The following is a 25,114-nucleotide window of genomic DNA, read 5'->3' on the forward strand; positions in this document are numbered from 1 at the left end:
AAGTTCCAGAATGCTTCTCTTAAATTTAAAGGGTGCAGAGTGTCACCTGCTCTGTGACCTTCATATCCCAGATCTTGAATGCCCCATAGTAGAAAATGTTTACCTATAGGTGACTTGTCATCTTTCTTTTCAATTGCCCTAAGAAATGTATAACCAAATCTGCTATGGGGAAAAAACTGAAACACAGCTTTTTGCTGTGGATAAAAATGTGAATGCTTTCTAGTGCAAATATTTTATGCTCTTTCTACAAAGCTGTAGAAAGAGCATAAAATATATAATAAACACAAATTGTGCCATGAAATTGCATTAGCCATATTGCAGTATGGGTCACATTGCTATGTATGTTTTTTTTTTCTGTAGTGCTCATCATGGGTACTGCCACAGCTGTATGCTGGCTTGATTATATATAAGCAGATCAAGCTTTGTATCTTAAATACCACTTACGTAGGATCTCTACCTATTAAAAAATATTTACTGATGGTCATATAGGAGAACGGACATAGGGATTAATCAGGCATGTGACCAAGGAGGAGCTATGATGAAGGGTAGCAGACTTGGTTGAACAGGTGTGTAATTAGGAGGATCCGAAGCATACATATATGGATTGGGTGCAATCAGGTAAGTCTAAATATACAGGTAAGTACAGTTTTAATACCGCCCTGGTATTTTACCGGCTAGTCCTGTAATGTCCAAATGTCAACCATACCTCAAGTATTCAGGTGCAAGAAACTGCTTTACTGAGGTAGAAAATGTGTTTGGTCTTGCCGTTATACACAGTACCCTAATCAGATGATGTGCTGGTAACAGACATTCACTGTTGTGGGGAATATTCCTGTACAATGGGTGATATTGCAACTCTATAGTTCAATACAATTTTACACATAAAGAGCCTCTTTGTCTAAAATATTTAGACACATGCAGTCATTCAGATGGACCAGATTATTGTCAGGTTTCTGTGCTGTCTGTGTTTGATTTTAAAGCATGGCATTTCATGACATTTCCAGCTGTAAGCCACCAGCTGTAAACAATAAGCTTATTTTCTGGTTAATACTTTGCCTTGTATTTACAACGGCAGGTCCTTCGAGAAAGACCAAGCTGCCTTACAGGGAGTTGGTAAATTTAAATTAATGCAATGATTTTGCTTTGTGTATAAATCTTTCTTATAAGCAGCCTGTTTTCTGCAGTAAATGGATTTTCCTTGTTACTTCGTAAGCCGCAAGGAACAGTAGCTTTCTGCCTGAAAGCCATGCTCTTATTTTATGTAGCCACGTTTAATGCAACTGTGCTTGTGTAACGAAGGGCTATCAATGCTCATGAATGACACAAGTTACTAAGATATTTGTTTAGCCAATTAACCATGGCAGTGCCCTGCCTATAAGCTACATGTTGACTTATTGTAATCACTTATTAACAAATTTGCGCTGATGTAGTAATGTGATCGGTCTGAGAACTGCTTATATTTAGCTTTTGGAAGTCTGAAATTAACAGCTGATTGTTGCTGTTTTTCCTGCACTGAAGCAAATTTGCCTCGTGCTAGTAGCAGTTTTGAACCTCATCTATAATGGCTGGTGTAGGTTTCCATGTGAGTGTCTTTAGATGTTATGGCTGAGATTATCTGATTAGTTGGTTTTGATATTGTATCTCCTGTAGTGCCCCATTTATGGCATATGACAATAATTCACATTTAGTATGATATTGTTGTTGGATATTTTACACACATGGATTCCTAAATCCCCATTTCTGCTAAATGCCTCCCTGGGCTCCACTGCACAGTGGACAGTTTTGCAAATGTTCCACCCTGCAATTGCAGATAAGCACATATATGCACACATAATCATGTCTATGAATACACTTACTGTATGCAAAGACCTTGCCACATACAGTGAATTAATTTATTCCTTAATATTATACTATGGAGTTGGCAAGTGAATCCCTATTGTGTCTCCCTTCTCACCTGTTGATTGGTGTTCTTGGTCTGCTCTTTGGAAAGAACTTGAGTCTTTTTTTCCTTCCACTGAAGATTTCATTCACCCTTCTTCAGGATTGTATGAACTGGCACATAGCAGTTCTGATTGACTTCCCTTCTTCCACCAATACCCCCAAAAACTGACGGAACTGTGTAAAAGGCCATTGGGGTCAGACATTGCTTACACTGTGCAAACAAAATAAAATGCTTTCATAGAAAGTAATTGAAGATTTATTAGTGGCAGTATTAGTTTGCAGCCACAAGCCTCGGCAAAAAATGCCTCTTACATAATGAACTGCTTTCGCAGGCAAGGTTTGTTCTTTGAGAAGAGCAATCTTCTTGCTTTCACACTTCTGTAACCATATCATTCCAAGTAAGATGCTGCTGCCTTGTGAGGCTACATTAGTCTTGCTCTGAATAGATAGCATAACTAAACCTTCAAGAATATATTTTTATACTAGTGGCCTTCCAGGACAAACCCCTCCACCCCCCTTGAAGCTGGTTGAGAGTTTTAGGTTCCATTTACTGACCCAACAGCTGTTCCTATGCTGTGTTGGTCCTTTATTTTATTGCCCTGATCACTGTTCTAAGAAAGCATGATGGTTGAAATGTTATGGAGAGACAATATGGCTATATTTCAGTTAATTGTATGTTTCTAAAAGCAATAAAATATGACCTACTTCATTTCCAAACCTTTTGGTTCTTTACTACTGGACATTCCATTACGAAGCCAACTGACGGAACTGTGTGAAATGACACTGAAGGATTCTGAGACATTCCTTTTTTTGTGCCTATGCAGCTATGAAGTAACATATTAAATCTCACTGGAAAAGGGAAGAAGCTAATGGATGCAAAGTGGGAGTAGACGTTTTGTTTAAAAAAAAAAAAAAAAATATCTGGGACGGTCACGTGTGACAAAGAAATGTATATTGCATTGAAAGAAGGGGTTGTGTGGCTGCAGTAACATCTTGCAGAGTTCAGGTTTTCTCCATTAGGACCCTGTGATTACATATTAATGGAACGCTGCCTGTACAGAGCAAGATGCAGAAGGGAAAGATAATGACGATTGTCCTAAACAGGATTCTGACTAAAGCTGCCGTGAATGATATAAGAATATAATGATATACTGATATAAGAATATTGCAGTATGGCAATATATAGGCTAGCTCTTAAAGGAACAGTAACTCCAAAATATGAACATTTCTAAAGTAATGAAACGTGCTGTTGTGCTACACTGGTACAACTGGCGTGTTTGTTTCAGAAACCCAATACATTTATTTAAAAATGCTGCGCTTGAATGGCTGCTCCCATGGCTATACAGCAGCTGGTTAATATAAACTACAGTCATATGAAAAAGTCTGGGAACCTCTCTTAATTCTTTGGAGTTTTGTTTATCATTGGCTGAGCTTTCAAATAAGCAACTTCCTTTCAATATATAACATGCCTTATGGAAAAAGTAGTATTTCAGCAGTGATATAAAGTTAATTGGATTAACAGAAAATATTCAATATGCTTAATAACAAAATTAGGTGCATACATTTGGGAACCCCAACAGGGATATTACATCAATACTTAGTTGAGCCTCCTTTTGCAAATGTAACAGCCTCTAGACGCCTCCTATAGCCTTTGATGAATGTCTGGGTGGCTGTATTTTTGACCATTCGTCCATACAAAATCTCTCCAGTTCAGTTAAATTTGATGGCTGCTGAGCATGGACTCTCATAGATTTTCGATGATGTTCAAGTCGGGGGACTGTGATGTCCATTCCAGAATATTGTACTTCTCCTTCTGCTTAAATGCCTTTGTAGATTTCGAAGTGTGTTTAGGGTCATTGTCTTGTTGGAATATCCAACCCCTGCATAACTTCAACTTTGTGACTGATGCTTGAACATTATCCTGAAGAATTTGTTGATATTGGGTTGAATTCATCCGACCCTCGACTTTAACAAGGACCCCAGTCCCTGAACTAGCCACACAGCCCCACAGCATGATGGAACCTCCACTAATTTGGACAGTAGGTAGCAGGTGCTTTTCTTGGAATGCGGTGTTCTTCTTCTGCCATGCAAAGCGCTTTTTGTTTTATGACCAAATAATTAAATTTTTGTCTCATCAGTCCAAAGCACTTTGTTCCAAAATGTCTGTGGCTTGTCTAAATGAGCTTTTGCATACAACAAGCAACTCTTGTTTGTGGCATGAGTACAGAAAAGGCTTCTTTCTCATCACCCTGCCATACAGATGTTCTTTGTGCAAATTGCGCTGAATTGTAGAACGATGTACAGATACACCATCTGCAGCAAGATGTTCCTACAGGTCTTTGGAGGTGATCTTTGGGTTGTCTGTAACCATTCTCACAATCCTCCGCATATGCCGCTCCTGTATTTTTCTTGGCCTGCCAGACCTGGGTTTTACAGCAACTATGCCTGTGGCCTTCCATTTCCTGATTACATTCCTTACAGTTGAAACTGACAGTGTAAACCTCTGAGATAGCTTTTTGTAGCCTTCCCCTAAACCATAATACTGAACAATCTTTGCTTTCAGATCTTTTGAGAGTTGCTTTGAGGATCTCATGCTGTCACTCTTCAGAGGAGAGTCAAACAGAAGCACAACTTGTAATTGGCCACCTTAAAACCTTTTCACCTGCCTATAAAGTTCAAGGCTTAACGAGCTAATCCAACCAATTTGGTGTTGCCAGTAATCAGTATTGAATGGCCGTCACAGTCCCCCGACTTGAATATTATTGAAAATCAATGGGATGATTTGAAGCAGGCTGTCCATGCTCTGCAGCTATCAAATTTAACTTAACTGGAGAGATTTTGTATGGACAAATGGTAAAAAATACCGCCATCCAGAATCCAGAGTCATCAGAGGCTATAGAAGGTGTCTAGAGGCTGTAACATTTGCAAAAGGAGGCTCAACTAAGTATTGATGGAATATCTCTGTTTTGGTGCCCAAATTTATGCACCTGTCTAATTTTGTTATGACGCATATTGCATATTTTCTGTTAATCCAATAAACTGTGTCACGCTGAAATACTACTGTTTCCATAAGGCATGTTATATATTGAAAGGAAGTTGCTTATTTGAAAGCTCAGCCAAAGATAAACAAAACTCCAAAGAATTAAGAGGGGTTCCCAAACTTTTTCATACTGTATGTGGACTGACTGTATGTGGGCTGGCAGCCTATGGGATGCTCTTTTTGGCATTACACCTGGTTTTGCCTCCAATCCAGGATTTCAAAAATAAGCACCTGCTTTGAAGCCAATGGGAGCAACATCCAAGGGGTTGGTGAGCAACATGTTGCTCATGAGCCATGGGTTAGGGATCTCTGAACTAGTGGAACGAACATTTTGACTACCAATCTCACTGTGCAATAATACATTTTTTTTCAATTTGATCAGAGGTGCCATGGGATTGGGGGGGTATAATAGGCAGGACTCCTCAGAGGTCCAGGCAAAGTGAGGCTCTGACTTCCAGGAAATTTAGTAAATGGACAGAGTTTGGAAAGGTCAGGGTGTATCCCGATGGTTACATGGGACCCCAAAAAAAAAAATCCTTACTGCAACCTGGTTGACTGAATGATGTGTCATTGCACTCTACAATGTCAAGTGTTTTAACCTGAAAAATTTTGGTGTACAATATTTTGGAGGTTTCTATATGCTACAGGTAGTCTCATGCATGTTGATCAAAGACCCTTGCCTATATATCTTAGTACCTAAAGCAATGTGGGAAATAATATGCTATAAAATGCAAGCTTTGAGGCGATTTCTTAGAAATTAAAAAACACAAAATATAGCAAAAGTCTTAATGTGTGCAGTAATCCATTTTTTTTAACTGGTGATTTAGGTTGTCTACGTAAAAGGTGCAATTTGCACTAGCAATGGCCTGATGGGAGCAAAGAAAAGGGGTAAGGGGTTGGGGAAAGAAGCAGAATTGGGTTGGTGTCTTCAGACTGCATGTGGTTTAGAAATTCCCCTTGTAACAGTGGGTAGTTCATTAACTACAGAAGGCATAGTGCATAAATGTATTGCCCCATTTAACTACTTATTATCTGTGCGTTGCATTTGATAGCTGCTTATAGCATAGAATAGGTTAATGCTCTGTGTGTAGAAAATCCACTAACTCCTTATTTCATGGAATGGTTTTGTGCTATGAGTTCAGAACATTCAGTAACTGCTTATGGCAAGGGAGGGGTTAACGCTTCCAGCCTACAGAGATCAGGCCATTGAGTACACTGCAGTACTGATTCAGCACTTTCCTGTGAACACGAAACCTTCCTAAGGTTAACAGTGACAGGAGGAGGGGCATGGGCTGTTATTTATTGAGTGCTGTCCTGCGCTTTCTGAGAAATAATATCTTACACACCAGTGAGAATTAATATCTGAAGCAGAGAAGAATCCACATGGTTCTATGTAAAGTCAGAGCGTGTCAAGTAAGTACTAAACAGGAATCCTACAAAGAAACTGTGATTTAGGGAACTGGGTGGTTAAGGGGATAACGCCTGAAGCAGGAGGAGGAGTCACTTTTAACTTCTTCTAGTCTGCTGTCTAGTTGCATGTTCTTTCCCAATAGTGCCTGTGTCCCAAGAATAAGGATAAATCACACAGGGTTATGTGGTGCATAATAATGGTGCAAGAACGAATATATTTATGTAAAAATGCAGTAGCAAAGCTTCTTGCGTCAGTGTTGTGCAAGTCAGAAGGTTTTTCTAGTTCAGTCATATGACCTGCCCAACCTATTGGAGCAGCCCAGTTTCCATTGCAGATGTTTCCTGGTGTAGTGGTGTCTGAAAGAAAAGTGTGTCCGGCATAAAAATGTCTTGTGATCTCCACAATGTTACTGTTAGTCATTGTATATGATTTTATGTATTGTCTATAAAATTCAGTGTATGGAGGCGCTGTTGTTTTTTGTGTCAGGTGCCGCAATTTGAGTTCAGGATGGTGGCTACGGGGGGAAGATTAGTCACCCTTTCCCGCCGGCTAGAATGTAAATCGCTGGCGAGATGGCACTCGGAATGCTTCATTTTCCAAAGTTACCTCACGAGGCATTCTAGCAGGCGGGAAGGCATTTAGGGGAGATCAGTCGCCTGAAGAAGAGATCTGGAAAAGGATCTGGCTTTTCCAGATAGAGGGTCTTTCCATAATCTGGACCTCCATACCTTAAGTCTAGTAAAAAAAACATTTAAATATCCGATAAACCCAGTAGGATTGATTTGCCACTAGGGTTGCCAGCTTTCCACCCGACTAACTCCGTGTTCTAAAGAAACAGGAAGTGAAGGAGAAATCGCAGGTGATTACATTTATCCGAATGTCGGATGAAAACGCAGCGTGCTAACTACCCTTAGGGTCTGACTGGGCCCTCAATCTCAGTAAAACACCCCTGCTCCAGGTGTAGAAACTTAAACCAATCGATAGTAGGAGCTGAGAGAGCAATCAAAGCAGAGTTTACTGTGAATAAACACTTATTAGCACTAAGCTCTGCTTTGATTGCTCTCTCTCAGTTCTTACAATCGATTGGCAACCCTATTTGCCACCAATAAGGATTTATTTGAGATCAAGTACAAGGTGCTGTTTTATGATTACCTAGAAAAAGGAAGTTATTTTCTTTTAAATGGAAGGGAAGGGAGATGGGCTTCCCGTAATTCAGAGATTTCTGGATAACTGTTTTCTGGATAATGGATCCTATACTTATATAAAATACGAACCTTCCTGGCTCTGTTACTTTTATAGTTAATATTTGCACCAAGTTCCATTCTTATGTCAGATCAGTAATCAGGTGACAAGCTTTACCACACTGTAGTATAAGATGAGATCCTTTTTTGCGTTTCTGTGGGCCCCTTTAGGCCCAGAGGATCCACTGTAGTAACTACCCCTGCATAGTTAATGCTCTATCACATACTTTTTAAGTTTACTGTACTGGCACATCAGTACGACTATTGCACCTTCAGCCCTAAAGGAAGTATGCGAGAGTGTCGCATCACTACCAGGACCGGAACTAGGGGTAGGCAGAGTAGGCACATGCCTAGAGCGCAAAGCTTGGGGGGCACCAGGCACGTACCTTTCACTACTGCCTACCCCAGTCTGGGCTTCAGAATCCGGTTCATTGCTGTGTGCCTACGAGGGTGGGGTAATGCAGTGGTTTAAAGCACATGCATGCGCAAAGGTAGTGGCGTGCAGTGGAGTGGCGATGTGGCCGCTGGGTTGCCTGGGGCGCCCAGCTGGCCTGGCCCAGCCCTGATCACTACATGCCAGTACGTGTCTATTGCTAACACCTTCAGCACACAGGCAGCAGTATACACCAAGTGGCAGATCATTTCACTAATGTGCCCAAATATTACTGCTATGGGATTCCTGATTACACTATGCTGGTGGGCCACATTATTATTATATAAAATTTCATGATGGAGGCTGAGGGCCGGTGTAAATTTGAAAACGGGCTGCAATTGGCCCCCGGGCCGGTTTTTGGACATGCCTGCTTTAATGCATCAGCTAACTGATTCCATTACTGTATATTCTGTCTGATTTTACTCAAGAGCATTCAGCATTGCATTTTTTTGCATTTGCCCATCATGTTTTTTAAATACACATGCTGCATTTTCTCGTACTTGACACTTGTTCAAAATATAGGCTTGCGAATTCATAAAACGCATATTAACACAATATATGCATTTTCAAAACTCCAATGTGTAGGAGCAGATAAGCAAAAGTACTGACAAGGAAATACCATATGTACAACATTAGTGGGGCTCATTTATCAACACAGGGCAAATTTGCCCATGGGCAGTTACTGATAGCAACCAATAAGTAATTAGCTTTTTAAAGCCAACTGCAAGTAGAACAATGAATGCAGCAATTTGATTGGTTGCCATGGATTATTGCCCAGGTGCAAATTTTCCCAGTGTTGTTAAATGACCCCTACTTGAATAGCGCTAAATGTCTCTGTCACTTTAGTACCCACAATGCCACAGTTTTTATTCTTGACATTTTACCAAACAGTATGTTGTGAAACGATGGATATCAGTATGTATTATGCTACTGATATCTGTTGTTTAGGTTTGCTTTTAAAATTTCATCTACTAATGTACTGTCCTGGTGAGTGCATGGTATATTTGTAGATACCAGTTGGGATCAGACTGTCTTCCTGTATAGCTGCCTTAACTCTGCTTCTATTACTCAATACAGTTGGACTCCTAACATTTCAAGTCTGCAGTTACTTTTTTACAGGCTTATAGATTATTTGGCAACTGACATCAAGTCTGAATGTTTTGGATCATTTTAAATGTAATAATATATGTTGTAAGTGACTGTGGTTAACTATTTCTATAATGTGTATTTTATCTTCCTAGACATAGTCATTAGTTTTGTCCCTTCATTTGGCTAAGGTCAGTCAAGTTGGACATTGTTGGGTTAAATACAAAAGACCTACTCATTATTTTCTTTTGAATTGGATGGGGTCAAAAGGGCCTAATTGTCCAGCCACAATTCAGACAACTCTCATTTTAAATGGAGAGGAAAATGTACAGTAGTGGAAAATGAAGTACTACTGTACAATGACTTTTGTTTCCTGACCCTGAAAAAGATAACCATTCAGTTCCTACTAAAATCTTGCTCTGTGGACTTGAATGAGAGGTTTAAAACATGGCAATTCCATTCCATGCACACACTAGACACAAAAAACGTATCTTGATTATGGATTGCACTGCAACAGTGCAGGAGATTAAGTAATATATGGGGCCATTTTACTAATACTTGCTTTTTTTCTATTTCCCCGAATTAAACTTTTTAGAACTAAAAATCATGTATTTAACTAATTACTGTAAACCACAAAAATTTATATTTATTAAGCTTAAAACCACAAAAACCTCTAAACTTCTCCATCTAAAAGTTATGGGAGCTGTCCTTTGCAAATTGTAAAATCTTTTTCGGGGGGGTTGTTTATAATTGCATGAAAATTCTTATAAAAATGAGGATTTCAAGGTTGTCTTATTCTGATTGTATTGTCTTATTTGGATTCATTACCCGTTTTTATTTCTTCTTGCTTTTTAGATTTGGATTTTTTAATGAATAAGTAGACATTTTTGCATTTTTAAAATGTGAGTTTATTTGTAGTTGAGAAAACCTATAACACTACTCAAAATTGAAATTCGATAAACAGGCCTCTCATGTATCAAGAAGTGGAATCATTTTTCTATTGACCTTTCTTTATTTTTTTGTCTAAAATGATTTCATTCTTTGGAACCTATCAAGGTTCCTGCTTAACATCGGTATTAAATGTATTTTTACTCCAGTTTTAACTAATTTAATGTTTAGTTAATGTAAAATTTCCATGGCAGAAATTAGGGGGTAATGTAAGAAATGCACATTTTAAAATTTACAGGAATTTAAAGGGCAAATTTCTAATTAACATTTTCAGCTTTTATTTTTTTTTTTAGGGCATGTAGGGCAGCAGATGGCCCTTTAGTTGGAATTTCAATAGAAATAACAAAGCAGTGGGTGCGGTTACATCATTTTGCCTCAGGCATTTTTTCTGGATTTTACCTGAGTGAAAACGAATATGGTAATTGCTTCAGCTTCTTGAAACTGGATTTTCCAGGATATGACCCTCTTTTGTTCTGCTACACCTCCCAGTAACATTTATTCAGAATCTGTAGTTGGGGAAAGGTGTTAGCTGGAATTAGCTGGAACTGGAACAACTTTTTGTAAACTGTTTTGTTCAGATTAACATTTGCAGTTCTTTTTGCTGACAGTCTTGTTATATATAGATATATTGTAAGAGTATTGTTTCTGTTCAGTTGTAGCATGCCAACATGAGCCCCCCTGTGTCCCAAGTGGTGGTTGTTGGCGGAACACACGGCAATGAGATGTCGGGAGTCTGTCTGGCTAAACACTGGCTTCAGGACCCTTCAGAACTACGTAGAAAATCCTTTACAGCTGATATATTGTTAGCAAATCCTATTGCAGTGGAACGCTGTGTACGTTATATAGACAGGGACCTCAATCGTTCCTTTTCACATGAACTCCTAAGGTAAGGGTCAGGCTGTATTTCCCCTGGTTTATCTTCTATATTTATATTTATTCTTGGGGGGGGGGAAAGAAAGTAATTTTATGGCATTAACTGTTTACCTTGAGAAGATGTTTTATCCATTTCTCCCTATGATATTGTACAGTAGAGTCCTGCATCTGGTTGGGCACTTCTAGGTTGCAGGTTGGGTCTCAAGTTTTATTGCTTTAAAACTTTTTCTTTTTCTCTCTGCTCACTTCTGATGATGTCATTTCTGGTTTGCAGTAACGTAGCGGGTCTGGTTGTGGGTAAGGCAGTTACGTGTTGTGTAGAAGAAGGTAAAAAAATGGGTTGCTGGTCTGCAGTTCTGGGTCAGTTTAAGGTTTTTAAAAATTGGACACATGCAGAACTCTATTGTACAGTATTATTTTAAATGTTCATTTCCATGTATAGTATGTACAGTATAGCACCACTCAATTTTCCCCATGCTTTTAGAAGGTAGACACATACTCCAGAGATTGCATGGGAATAATTTATTGGGATTGTATTAACTGTTAACAACTAAATTCCATATGCTAGGTTAAGTGCAACCCACAAAACTATTTTTTTCTGGGAAATACAAATCTGATATGGGGTCACATCACTTTAGGTCTTCTGTCGGGTACAGCCAATAATAATAACAATGTTTTCCAATATTACAGAGGCATAGATACAGAGGTCTTGAAGCAAACTTATTAAATAGTGAAGCATCCTGAAAATGTAAATTGAAGAGAATTTGTATAAGATGAAGTAGTGTACATAGTGTTTTATTGTTCCAAGAGTATCCAGATTGATAAACATTGAAGTCACTGCTTTGGGCCACCAAGGGGGCAACCAATTTGTTTGCCTCTATCATATACACCATTCTCTCACCCACTTTCTTCTCTTTCCAGCCAGAAGCTACCCCCCCCCCGCTTCATTCTCACATCACAGCACAGTGCATATTCCTTAGGAACATGGGTGTAATGCAATAAAAAGCTCAACATTTGCTATTTAAAAACAGTGTCAGACTGGGGTGTCTGGGCAACCATGGGCAACACTGGGGAGGGGAGCAGATGCTAATAATTGAGCATTTTTGTGCATTCTACCGCACAGCAATGCAGGAGTTAGCTGACACCATTCTCTTACTCTTCTATGGTAGATCTGCGCTAGGGAATCAGGCAGGCAAAATTTAAAGTTATATACCCTTTCTCTATGGGCAACATTTCCCATTTTATTGATTATGTTCTACTCTGACTTTAGTGCCTCAGCTTCGGAAAGTGATTCTTATGAGGTAAAACGGGCGAGGGAGATATATCAGAAGTATGGACCAAAGCAATCTTCTTTAAATTTTGTTATTGACCTTCACAACACAACCTCCAATATGGGTACAACGATACTACTCTTTAAGGGAGACAATTTTGCATTGCACTTGGCAAACTACTTGAAGGTGAGCACAAGCATAAAAGTGATACAAAATGATTATTACAATTTTAGCCTATAAGGTCCAAGCATTTTAGTCTCTGATTTGCAAGAAAAATGTTGTCAGTTAAAGATAACATATTTTATAGTACTGGTTCTTAATGAAATGTGAGAGTTATGTAGTGACTTTTCCCTAACATTTCCCCCTTAATACTAATTTATCCATTCTTGATTTTGAGTACAGCTTTGTCCCATGACTAGTAACCCACAGTGACCAGAAGGTAGCATTTAGTGATCTGCTATTTCAATGCAGACATGATTTAATTGGTTTCTTTGATTTGCTAGACCTAAGACATGTCTTCCCATGCCTATTCTATAGACTTTTAATGAGGGCATTTTAAGACCCCTTAGCAATTTTGCACGTATTGTAAACATGGTTGAATAAGGGCTGTTTTGCACTGCTCTGTTTTATTTTCTTGTTTTAGACTAAATGTGTTGATCCTTCTTTCCCATGTCACATCCTCCTCATTGACATACCAGAACAAGGGCATGTTCATCTGCAGAGCATGGGAAAGCATTCGATAAGTAAGTCATCTTTAAGCTTACACTATTGAAATGATTTTAATAAAACATGACCATATACCTGAAGATCTGCTTGGTTGGTGAGGGTTCTAAACAAGGGGATCTTTCCCTGATATGGCCACCTTGTGCTGGGGCTACAGTCAGACAGTCAGCAGAGGACTACATTAATGAGCCAATTCACTCCTCACCCCAGTGGGATCACCTAACAATATTAATATGTTAAAAGGTTAAAAACATGATCCTAAGTAACAAATGCTAATCTTAATTGCCACTTCCTGTTTCCTTAGCTGCAGCTATTCCCTATGCTGCTCATGTTACAAATAGTATCCATATATGAGATAAGATGGAAGGTCTGTCTTGAAGTTCCCTCACTCGCAATTACATTCTTTAACTCTATATTATATTGAGGTTAAGTAAGTATGGCCGGGCCAGGAGCCTACAGTGTGCAAAACCTTTATGCCACATTACCCCACTCCATCAGTAAATTTCAATTAACTCTAGTCCTAACCCTTACATTATGGACCGGATCAGCACTCGTTGGGGTATAATCCTCCACATCTAGATGTGCACAATATATATCCATATTGTGACTATTTAGAAAAAGTATTCACCATGCCACTGATCACTTCCTCCTGTTCTTAGGTGCTGTAATTTTAGTGTCTTGAAGTGTATACGTTACAAATTACCCCCAAAATGAGGGATTATAATTAACTATCCCCTTGCCAATCGGCATAAACAAATAATAAATGCTCACACAGTGCCATTATGTGTCTATACGCACCCACCAAAAAACAAAAATCAAACAACCCTACACTGAATAAAAATAAATAAAAAATATATCCCAAAGACACTGTAGTGTTAGAGATTGTCCCCATATCTTGCACAATTCAAAAAAAGTCAGTTCGAGAAGACACTGAGCCTTCACCTTACAGCGCACCCACCTGGGCATTCCCATTGTGCATGTCTGTGCATGTCAGTGCTCCTAAGCACTGTGAAGTGTGAAAAATAAAATCACTTGATTTACTAAGGGAAGTGCTGGCCTATGGCCTAGGCTTTATTCCAAATTGCGAGAGTGCTGGATATATATATATATATATATATATATATATATATATATATATATATATATATATATATATATATATATATATATATATATATATATATATATATATATATAGTAACTCACAGTATCAGCACTCTCCAATTGAGGAAAAAATTTGTGGTGCACAGTCTTTAGGGGGATTGCCGGATCTCTCCTCCTCCTCATACAAAAAAACACACAGGTAAGGCAGCACTCACTTGATCAGAAAACGTGTATTAAATATAAAACATCAGGCTACGTTTCGGGCATGCATCATGCCCTTTATCAAGCCAAAGGTTACACATGGTTTACATGGTTCTGATCAATAGGGATGTAGCGAACGTCGGAAAAAATGTTCGCGAACATGTTCGCGAACTTCCGGGCAAAAATGCGAACGGTTCGCGAACGTCGCAAACCCCATAGACTTCAATGGGAAGGCGAATTTTAAAAGCTAGAAAAGACATTTCTGGCCAGAAAAATTATTTTAAAGTTGTTTAAAGGGTGCAACGACCTGGACAGTGGCATGCCAGAGGGGGATCAAGGGCAAAAATGTTTCTGAAAAATACATTGTTGACACAGCGCTGCGTTTTGTGCTGTAAAGGGCAGAAATCACACTACGTCACTCAGGTGATGTTTCTGGACACGGAATGTGAAAAAGCTCACACAGCTAGGTGGCACTTGGTTAAAGACTGGGCAAACAATGCCTGCAAGGGCAACGTATACAGTAGTGGATACGGAATATATTATTGCTGCTGTAAAAACATCACTCAGGTGATGTTTACGGACACGGAATTATTATTGTTATTATTTAGACAGAATGTGAAAAAGCTCACACAGCTAGGTGGCACTTGCATACCTCCCAACTGTCCACTCAACCCCCTGTCCCTCTTTTGTACTGGAAAGTCCCTCTTTTCTCTGCACTGAACAGCCAGAAAAAACCCAGTTTCTAACTTAATTAGCTTTTGGCAGAGAGCTCAGAACAGCTAACAGGTGCAAATAAGATACTTTGTAACAATTTTGACTCTGGTTGGTGCTGGTAGTGGTGAACTACTAGGAGGAGCAGCACACCAGTCCCTCTTTTCTCTGAACTGAACAGCCAGAAAAAAAACAGTTTCTAACTTAATTAGCTTTTGGCAGAGAGCTCAGAACAACTAACAGGTGCAAATAAGATACTTTGTAACAATTTTGACTCTGGTTGGTGCTGGTGGTGGTGAACTACTAGGAGGAGCAGCACACCAGTCCCACTCCCCAACACAGCTAGACTAATAGCACTGGGCTCTTACAGTAGCAAAGTAAAAAAAACAAAAAAGAAAATAAAAGCAGTCCTTACAAGGACTATTGGGTTATTACAGCAGTCAGCAGATGAGATCAGAAGAGATCAGTGCCCACAGCAGCTACATACAGAGCACTGCAGTAGAAGGTAGATTACTAGTCAGCAAAGCTAACTAACCTAAACTCACTGTCCCTCAAATCCCTGCAGAGTTCTGTCCCTACAATACAGAGCAGTATCAAGTAGATTACTAGCCAGCAAAGTTACTATCAACTGTCCCTCAAATCACTAAACAGCTCTCTCCCTACACTAGCTCTTCCAAGCACACACAGGCAGAATGAAAAAACGCTGCAGGGCTTCAGTTTTTTATATGGAAGGGGAGTGGTCCAGGGAGTGTGGGGGTGGTCCAGGAGGGAGAGCTTCCTGATTGGCTGCCATGTATCTGCTGGTCTGGGGGAGAAATGGCAAAAATAAGCGCCAGCTAAGGCGAACCCAAATTGGCGAACGTCGCGCGACGTTCGCGAACATTCGGTGGACGCGAACAGTCGATGTTCGCGCGAACTAGTTCGCGGGCGAACAGTCCGCGGGCGAACAGTCCGCGGGCGAACAGTCCGCGGGCGAACAGTCCGCGACATCCCTACTGATCAAGTGAGTGCTGTCTTACCTGTGTGTTTTTTTTTATATATATATCTATATATATCTATATATATCTATATATATATATATATATATATATATATATATATATATATATATATATATATATATATATATATATATATATATATATATATATATATATATATATATATATATATATATATATATATATATATATATATATATAGTAAGCTTAGACACAGTGCACATGGACAAAGCAATGCCTGTGTGCTGGTTAAAGACATCATTAGTAATAAGCAAAAAGAAAACCGCACCATCAGGACTTCATACAAAAATAAAAAAGTTTTATTAATCAACGTTTCGACTCAACCGCTGGAGCCATCTTCAGGAACATATATATATACAGCTTCACAGATGTGACTACCTTTTTGCTAGCAAATGTCCTTGATATGAAATTCAGATTCATTTAGGTGTCATAAAACTTTTTGAGTAGCAATAATTTTACTACTTTAGTCTGTTTGTAATGGTGACTTCAGTAAGAAGTAAATCGCCTGTTTGGAAAGCTCTTTTGACTGGCCATATATAAATTAGCAATATGTTACTCTTTCCAATAGCCCTTTGCACAAGGGCGTGGCCAGATGTGATAGTTACCTACAGTTTTGGTCCTCCTTGTAGGACAGAATGCTTTGCTTATATTTAAGTCCCATGAGTGCTCCTGTCTTTTGCTATAAAAGCTTCTTAGAAAGAAACTTTTTCTATTTATTCTATTTATTTTTGTGAGTGTGTCACATGGACTAGACTTTATGTACATACATATATTTTTATATATACACAGTACAAGTACTGGCACTTATGTATACAGATGAAGTGCAAGCATGGGTGTGAACCTCATGAAGGACAGGTGATAACGGTAAACAGAAGAGAATCCACACTCATCTGTTTTAAGTGGAACAGAGGTGAACATTCACTTGTACAAACTGGCATTTTTTTCAAAAAGTATCCAAGCAAAGTATCGTATTACTTTTGCTCCGTGCACCCAGTATGTGGTGCTTAGGCTAATGTCACATGGGGCTGAAACTCAACCAGCTGAAAAAAGCAGGCAGAGAATCACCCACTACACTGGCATATGCCTTACCTGCATCTGCAGCTCTCCAGATTTTTTTTTAGCAGCTATTTGGTTGCTAGGGTCTCTACTGGACCCTATTCCTATATCATATTGGAATATGAATAGGTGAGATACTCAATAGGAAGTTAAGTAATAATTATGAATAACAAGACAATTGTAGCCTCACAGAGCAATTGTTTTTTTGCTGCCAGGTCAGTGACCCCCATTTGAAAGTTGGAAGGAGTCAGAAGACTAAGACAAATAATTCAAAAACGATATAAAAATAGAACAATTGTAAAGTTACCAGGAATAGGACATACTTAACATAAGGACAAGAGCTCATAGGGTAATTGCCAGCATTTTTCTGGGTGTAGAGTCTATATGATTACCATTCAAGTGAATGAAGGGGCAGTTCAGAGCGTTTTGCTACTTGTTTAATCTTAGAATTGCCCAGTGTGCCATTGTTCAGTGGTCTAATTTATCTACAATGGACACATTTGTACTCTAATGGTAACATCTAATTTTGCAAGTTTTCTTCCTCACCTCATATTCTCATCCTGTTTGACCACTTGCCTTCATAACTAGCACATCTTTTGCTCATAGAAGTATTATGCCATTGGTCCCTTGCTCCTAAAGGCATTTGTCAACGCCTTTAAAAAAGAGCATGGTCTTCAGCTTGTAAATACCATGTAAAATACTGAGACTAAGATATGGCTAAATATTTAATTGTGCAATAAAAAGAACATTAATTAAATGAAAAAGAGAATCACAAAGACAGCATGCTGCACAGTTTTTAATTTTGTTTGTCTCTTTAAATATGAAAAATATATAAACTTTAGACAAGGACAATTATTAATTTATAGTTTGCAGTGTTTATTGGCATTGGGTGAGTTGAAAGAATAACCCATCCATCAAAGCACTCTTTTCTCTTAATTTCAGGCCAAAAAAAGTTGTCAATGACATTGGGTATCATGTATTATTGCTCAATCAATTGTTACTGTATGTATACTGCACATAAATGTTGTGTTATGTTCCCTGCTTAGGTCTGGAGCTAGGCCCACAGCCTCAAGGAGTAGTAAGAACAGATGTTCTTGCAAGAATGAAGGTGCTTGTGAACAGCAGCTTGGATTTTCTTGACCTGTTTAACCAGGGTAAGTACATCATTGTCATAAAACAGACAAATACTGAATATTATTCAGAGCAAAGTACGAATAGAAGACAATTTATGCACAATATGTGTGTCTTTTTGCACAAGGTTTGAGTCTGAGGGAGCAAAATACATTTTAGCCAGCGCAAGAGTGAGGGAAGGTGTTCGGGGAGATTGGTCACCGCAAAGAGGAGGCTATTAGTCGCCAGGCTATCTTCCCGAAACGCTCAGTGTGAGCTTACCCTTAAGGACAGTGAGTTTATTTTGCTAGAAAAACATATTGTCTTCCTCAGCATGTCAGAATATACTAGTATTTTGCTCCCTCAGATTCAAACATTGTGCAAAAAGACACACATATGTGTGACCTTACCCTAAATTGTCTGTATAATATCTTGCTGCTTTTAGAATAAAATATTTACCCCATAGATGTGTTTTCTTTATAACTAGCCGAATACTGACTTGTATATGTTCTCATGAAAAAATCTGTTTAAATATAGTACAGGTATGGGACCTGTTATCCAGAGTGCTCGGGTCCTGGATTTTTCCGGATAACGGATCTTTCTGTAATTTGGGTCTTCATACCTTAAGTCTACTAGACAGTCATGTAAACATTAAAATCCAATAGGCTGGTTTTGCTTCCAATGATGATTAATTATGTCTTAGTTGGGATCAAGTACAAGCTACTGTTTTATTATTACAGAGAGAAAAAGGAAATCATTTTTTAAAATTTTGATTATTTGGATAAAATGGAGTCTATGGAAGGTGACCTCCATAATTCGAAGCTTTCTGGAAAACAGATTTCTGGATAACGGATCCCATACCTGTACATGAAAGTTTGAGAATTTCCTCAGTTTGCCAACAGGATTATTACCATCTTTTATGGCAATAGCATGCAGGCCTCCGTTTGTTTACTGGGATAAACTTCATAAATTGTAACACATCTCTTCCCATTATTGTTGATGGGAAGAGCACAACTTACGGCACACAAGAGGGGTGATCTTGAAATAAAGAGGATATCCTAGCCAGATTTCTAGGAATGGTATTTCTGTGCAGTGTTTTGTATAGAAAACTTCTATACACATGTTGTTTTCTTTTGTGGTTACCACATTAGGCACAGAGTTTCCCAGTTTTGAAGCAGAAGTGCACCAAGTTTTGCACAAGGCTGATTTCCCTCGCGGTGCAGATGGTGAAATACAGGCCTTTATCCACTCAGAGTTGCAGGTGAGCTTCATTTTCTTTAAACGTAATGTATAAAATAGGCTTTAAAGTTATAAACATGTGATTGATGAAGTGCAGGTCATTTGTATAGCAAGTGTCTGAAGGGAAGGAGACATTGGTCCTTTATCACAGGACATACAAACATGAAAAATCATTTATCTCCTGACACAAGTGGAAATCACAACACATAAATTATACTGCAGTGATTAGTAGGAAAAAGTTGTTACCAAATGTTATACCTGGTTATATTTTTACGAAGAAGAAATGTGCTATCTTCCCTAAAAAAATAACCATAGTATTCCATTCATTGAGTGGGAGCATTCTTTAATTTATTCCAACCAAGGGGCAATTCTTTCTATACTTCTTCTTCGCTACCAACATTTTGTGTTAGACCCACTATACTCAATATTTTCTATTTATAAAACCAAAACCTTAAAGTTGTGCTAATTTTAACACTACTCACCCCCTGAGGAATCTGCTGCCCCTGCAATCCCTACTCATTATAAGGCACAAATAGCACTTTTTTAAAGTATAAAGTGCCCCAAATCACATTCCACAGCCCCCCTTTTGCTGTCCATGGGTGTTTTTATATGATTTTTTATGTGCTTCTACAAGTTTTCACACAGCAGACAAAGAAGTGCCAATATAATCTGGTGGGCAATACCTGAAAAGGAGTTGTTCTTCAGGAATTCCCAAAACGCAGGAACTGCATGGGATATGGAATTGAACTACACGGTTGACATTCTTTAAAGAAAGGCCCATGAAGTTCTCTGAAAATTCGACATACATTTTGGAACGTATATTTATAAGCTACAGCAAGGCAGGGCATACACGACAGCTTGATCAGCAATATTTAAATGTACATAAAATCAAATCGGGATATTACAAATAAAAAGTGTTTGCAACAAGTGTTGCCAACTGCAGGCTCAGAGGACAGACATTGCAAAGTAGTCCCAAATTAGTTACAATTTATTGGAAAGCACTGTGTAACTTGTTGGCACTAAAAAAAAACTTTCCTAAAACAAAGTAGGACTGTAGATATGCTTCTTCAAAAGAGCATAATGTGGGCTGCAAGTGGGCACTCTCTGTGATCTTCCATGTATTACATGGTTACAGACTAGCAACATGGGGATCTTGGCAGCCACTTTGGAAGCTAAAGTCATAAAATGCATAAAAAAAGCTTTTAAAAAAAAAGCAGCTTCTCGTGTCATCATGTGACATTCCAGGTGGGACATCATAGGGCCAATCTGGTCCTGACTTGTGATGGTGCCAATCATAAGAGAGAATAATAAGGTTTAGGGGAGGCTCACCCTCCCCCAAAAGAGACAAACTGCTATGCATATTGTTTATACAGTTATAGGTTTTTCAATGAAAAGCCTTTGCTAGAGCTAAACTACAGGGGGATCCTACAAAATCTGATCCCCCCCCTACTGTAATGGCAATCAGATCAGAGAAAGTCAGATGATATGTTTTGATCCTGTGTCTACATCCAACATTCAATGTATTTCAATAATAATAATATGTCTTTCAAACACCAGACGCAACATGCAGTGTTCCCTTCCAACAGGCTGTGTCGAATGGCAACACTTCCATGCACATCAGATACAGTATTTCTATCAGTCCTTTTATTTTTTTGACCCATGCAACTGCATCCAACTTGTTGGGTGTGTTCTGTTGATTCAACACCATCCTACAAAATCTTCCATCCAGTTTAACTCTTCACCCTCCTTCTCTGGTGCCAATCACAGCTAATACTGCTGGGCCAATGGGGTGCCATTGGATCCAGACAATGCATAGTGCAGTGCAGGAATTGGGGCTAACAATGTCTGTTTCGGAAGTCAAAACTCACAAAGGGCCTGGCTTTGTTCATCCTCACAGCAGGGGTCAGTATTGGGGAAGGAGGGGTGAATGCAGACTGGCTACGCTAACATTACACAGAAATAAACAAAAGGTGGGATTACTGTACCTTTTGGTACAGTTGGGAGAGAAGAGTTAATGTTTTTCTTCAGAGTAAAAAAGTTGTTTTGTGATTGTGCTGACTTGTTTTTATTTCAGGACAAAGACTATCTTCCTCTAAAGCCAGGTGATCCCATTTTCCAAAGGCTGAATGGAGATGACATATTGTACAATGGAGAGAAACTAATCTATCCTGTGTTTATAAATGAATCAGCATATTATGAAAAAAAAGTTGCTTTCATTGCAACTGAAAAAAAGCACTGCTTTGTCCCGGCTCTCAAGCTCCAGAATTAGGTTGTTCAAGATATTATATGCTTCATTTCCAAAGAGGCCTTTCTGATAGGTGTAGTTGTATAAGGTTGACAAATTATGTCCATCACCTTCAACCTTTTGTCCAAGAGAAACCTGCATAATTTCAGTTTGAAGCACCTGCAATGCAGTTATGACTACACTTACATTTCTCAGGAAGCAATTACCTATGCAACAGAGGATTGGCAACAGGGCCCCAAACATGACACAATGCCAGCCTGATGCCCTTTAAACATATAGTAGCATATTACAGTTCATAATTATAATTTTAATTTCTTATATATTTTACTCCATTCTGAGGCCTTAATGGTAAAAAAATCCACCCCCTTTTTATTACTTAAGCTCATTCAGTTGGGGTTATGTAAAAAACTTGCATAAACAATATCTGAAGTGCTAGAAATTAATATATATATATATATATATATATATATATATATATATATATATATATATATATATATATATATATATATATATATATTTTTTTTTTACAAAGAAATACCTGATTCTGGTCGCAGGCATTAGTGTTCCCCTATGGGCTCACAGTGTATTGCAATTCCTCCAGTGTGAATGATGTGTTCTGAAGGTGGCCATACACAGGCCGATAAAAGCTCCTGACAGTTGATGCGGTCCTTGATCCGCCCGTCTGCTCATATTCTCCTTGTTGTGATCCAATCGTTGGGTCCTAGGGCCCATGATCGGATCAGGCCGATATCTCCCAACCTCACGGTGAGCAAATAATGGGAAAATCTGTGCATTTGGTGACCTCACCAAACTAGCAGATCTCCGTATGTATGGCCAGCTTTAGACTTGTCTGCTTTTTATAGTGGGTGCGGCACAGATTCTCTGGAAAGCAGAGAGACCTCAAATCCCAGAATCAAGCACTTCACAATGAAAGAAGGTAAGGGAGGGAGTTGTATTAAACTCTGAGTTTAAGGACTGAACTCCACGGAGCGATTCGTCATGTGGTGACGAAACACAGGTGAAAAGTCAGAGTGGCGCCGAATATAATGGGAGTAATAGAAAGGTCGCAGGTACAAACTACATAGAACACGACTGTCCGATGAAGATGCAGCGTGCAGCATTTACATTTGATAGTCGTGTCGGATACATGTGATTTGTACCTGTGATGTTTCTATCACTCCCATTATATTCGGCCCTTTCCGACTTGTGGTCTGTTTTTCGTTGCCGCTTGACGAATCGTTCAGAATCGTTTGGTGAAGTTCAGCCCTAAAGAGGGTGGGGAACCAGTCCTAGAGACTACACAGGCAGACTATCATGGTTTCATTAAATCTATATATTTTATGAGCATTGATAAATCAAAGCATGGCCAGTTCCCGCGCTGAACTAGAGAGAACACAACATTCATAGTCCCTCTAATTGTTATTGTTGAGTGTAAAACATCTAATTTAGATAAGTACTGAAGGCTTTTATTTATCAAAATGTGAAAAGGAATGATAATAATAATAAAAAAACATATAGTTATGGGTATTTATTCCCCTAACTCATTTTTTGTGTGTGTGTCTGTGTCTGTCTGTGCGTGACTATGAAATGTTTCCTTTTTTTAAAAAAAATGTGCTGAAATGTGTTTAAATAGTCTGTCAAAATGTGTGCCTGAACAGTCAAGTTGAACTTTTAGTAAAACTGAATTAAAAGTAACTCTATGAAAATGGAAGCTGGTGAGAAGGATAAAAAAAATTCATGCATGGATAAATACAGCCCACAGAGTAGGAATTCATGAATTTGGGTAAAATATATTTCAGATATTACAGCAGGGGTCCCCAATCTTTTTTACCCGTGTACCACATTCAAATGAAAAAAGAGTTGGGGAACAACACAAGCATGCAAAAAGTTCCTGGGGGTGCCAAATATGCACTGTGATTGGCTATTCGTTAGCGCTAGTGTGGACTGGAAGACTACAGGAGACTCTGTTTTGTAGTACATCTGGTTTTTATGCATCCAAAACTTGCCTCCAAGCCATGAATTGAAATATAAGCAACTGCTTTGAGGCCATTGGGAGCAACATGTTGCTTGTTAGCCACTGGTTGGGGATCACTGTATTATGGACAACCCTAATAAATCCTGAGCCTGTAGGTCAGCCTGAAAAAATAACACTTCTTTCATGTAAGCTGTTATGAGCATGCTGATAGATAGCAGTAACATACCAGTTGGCATACATGTGTACTATGCCCTTGCCTACACAGGCTGCACCACTAAGAATTTTTGGGAAGTTATTGAAGTGAACTTGCCTGCTCATCTTGAGATTCATTTTCAGATGCAGCCTACCACTGTTATTTTCCCATAGACTTTTCAAATACATTCAGGTAGCAGCTGCATATAATAAAGCTTGGTGCATAAATCATGACCAGTGAACATGGCATTGTAGTTGTTGGCACCAGAGGCTGGGTTAGCAAGCAAACATGGCTTGTGCTATACTTACAAGAGCTTTGTGCTGGAAGCTTATTAGAAGCTTATTATTAAAGCTCTACAATTGCAAACTGTTTCTGGTTTTAGATGGTAGTTATAGGGCTCTCTACTGGAAGCTGTAAGAGCAAGTGCTGTATTACCAGACCATGTTCAGAATTTAATAACTAAGCAAAAAATAAGATGGAACACATATGCAGTGATCAAGCACACAAGATGCCCATAGTCTTTCCCTACTACTTTGCACCACCAAAAAGTGAAATAAGCTTAGGGCCGGAGTGCCTAAAAGCAAGGGCATCCACAGAAAATTTTTCAGGGTGGGGCAAGTAGCTAAAAGCATCACAAGCAAAATGTCTAGAAATATTTTCATGGCAAAGACACAAATCTAGAAATGGAATTGTTAATACACGCTTGGCCAGCTAAAATTTTAAATAGCCCGGTGGTGAAAAAAAATGTGGTGCAGAGGAAATAATATACGAGTCATAACTCTGAGCCAATGTGGCCATCTTTATCCACTTTACAAGCAAATTATGTCTTGGGCACACACATATTGGCAGGTGCATCAGATGCAATGGTCAGTAACCATAGTTTTTCTTACTTACACACTTGCATTGACTCACACACTTGCACTAACAGTATCAGACTAGTGAGAAACAACTGATCTGCTGGAACCCACTCACCTTTGCCTCTTCTTTGGCAGGCACAGTGTTGGCCTGTCCAGTCCTGGTCCTGCCAGCTGTGTACATGGACTCTACTCAATCAGGGACTCAGGCAGGTGCACAAACACACTCATACACACACACATATAAGCTTATAGAGGCAACAAAAGCACATGTAACAGGCACAGTTGCACAAGTAGAGAAATTGTGACAATACTTAGCAAACACACACAATAATACACAACTCATTAGGCAGCAGCACAAAGATATCTAGTTCAGATCCAAACACACAAATGATACACTAAGTAAAACACACACATGTACATAGCAGACACAC

The 25,114-nt window shown here is 38.9% G+C and overlaps 1 protein-coding gene across 4 annotated transcripts; it reads left to right on the plus strand.

Annotated features, from left to right (window-relative positions):
• The first annotated feature begins 600 nt into the window (after positions 1 to 600).
• acy3.L (aminoacylase 3 L homeolog) lies at positions 601 to 23,185 on the plus strand. 4 transcript variants are annotated; one of them, XM_041581135.1, is made up of 7 exons: positions 601 to 618; positions 10,754 to 10,986; positions 12,244 to 12,430; positions 12,888 to 12,987; positions 18,108 to 18,215; positions 19,323 to 19,432; positions 21,485 to 22,111. In XM_041581135.1, the coding sequence occupies exons 2-7, from the start codon at positions 10,769 to 10,771 to the stop codon at positions 21,677 to 21,679; spliced, it is 918 nt and encodes a 305-aa protein (XP_041437069.1). In that variant the 5' UTR covers positions 601 to 618; positions 10,754 to 10,768; the 3' UTR covers positions 21,680 to 22,111.
• The last annotated feature ends 1,929 nt before the right edge of the window (positions 23,186 to 25,114 follow it).

This window comes from Xenopus laevis, chromosome 2L (assembly GCF_017654675.1).
Source record: "Xenopus laevis strain J_2021 chromosome 2L, Xenopus_laevis_v10.1, whole genome shotgun sequence".
Lineage (NCBI taxonomy): Eukaryota > Metazoa > Chordata > Amphibia > Anura > Pipidae > Xenopus > Xenopus laevis.

Bases quoted from the DNA above. Each gene is read 5' to 3' on its own strand.
- acy3.L (XM_041581135.1), top strand. From the start codon at position 10,769: ATGAGCCCCCCTGTGTCCCAAGTGGTGGTTGTTGGCGGAACACACGGC. The intron at 12,431-12,887 runs GTGAGCACAAGC...TTCTTGTTTTAG, and splicing joins ACTTGGCAAACTACTTGAAG to ACTAAATGTGTTGATCCTTC. The intron at 12,988-18,107 runs GTAAGTCATCTT...TTCCCTGCTTAG, and splicing joins CATGGGAAAGCATTCGATAA to GTCTGGAGCTAGGCCCACAG.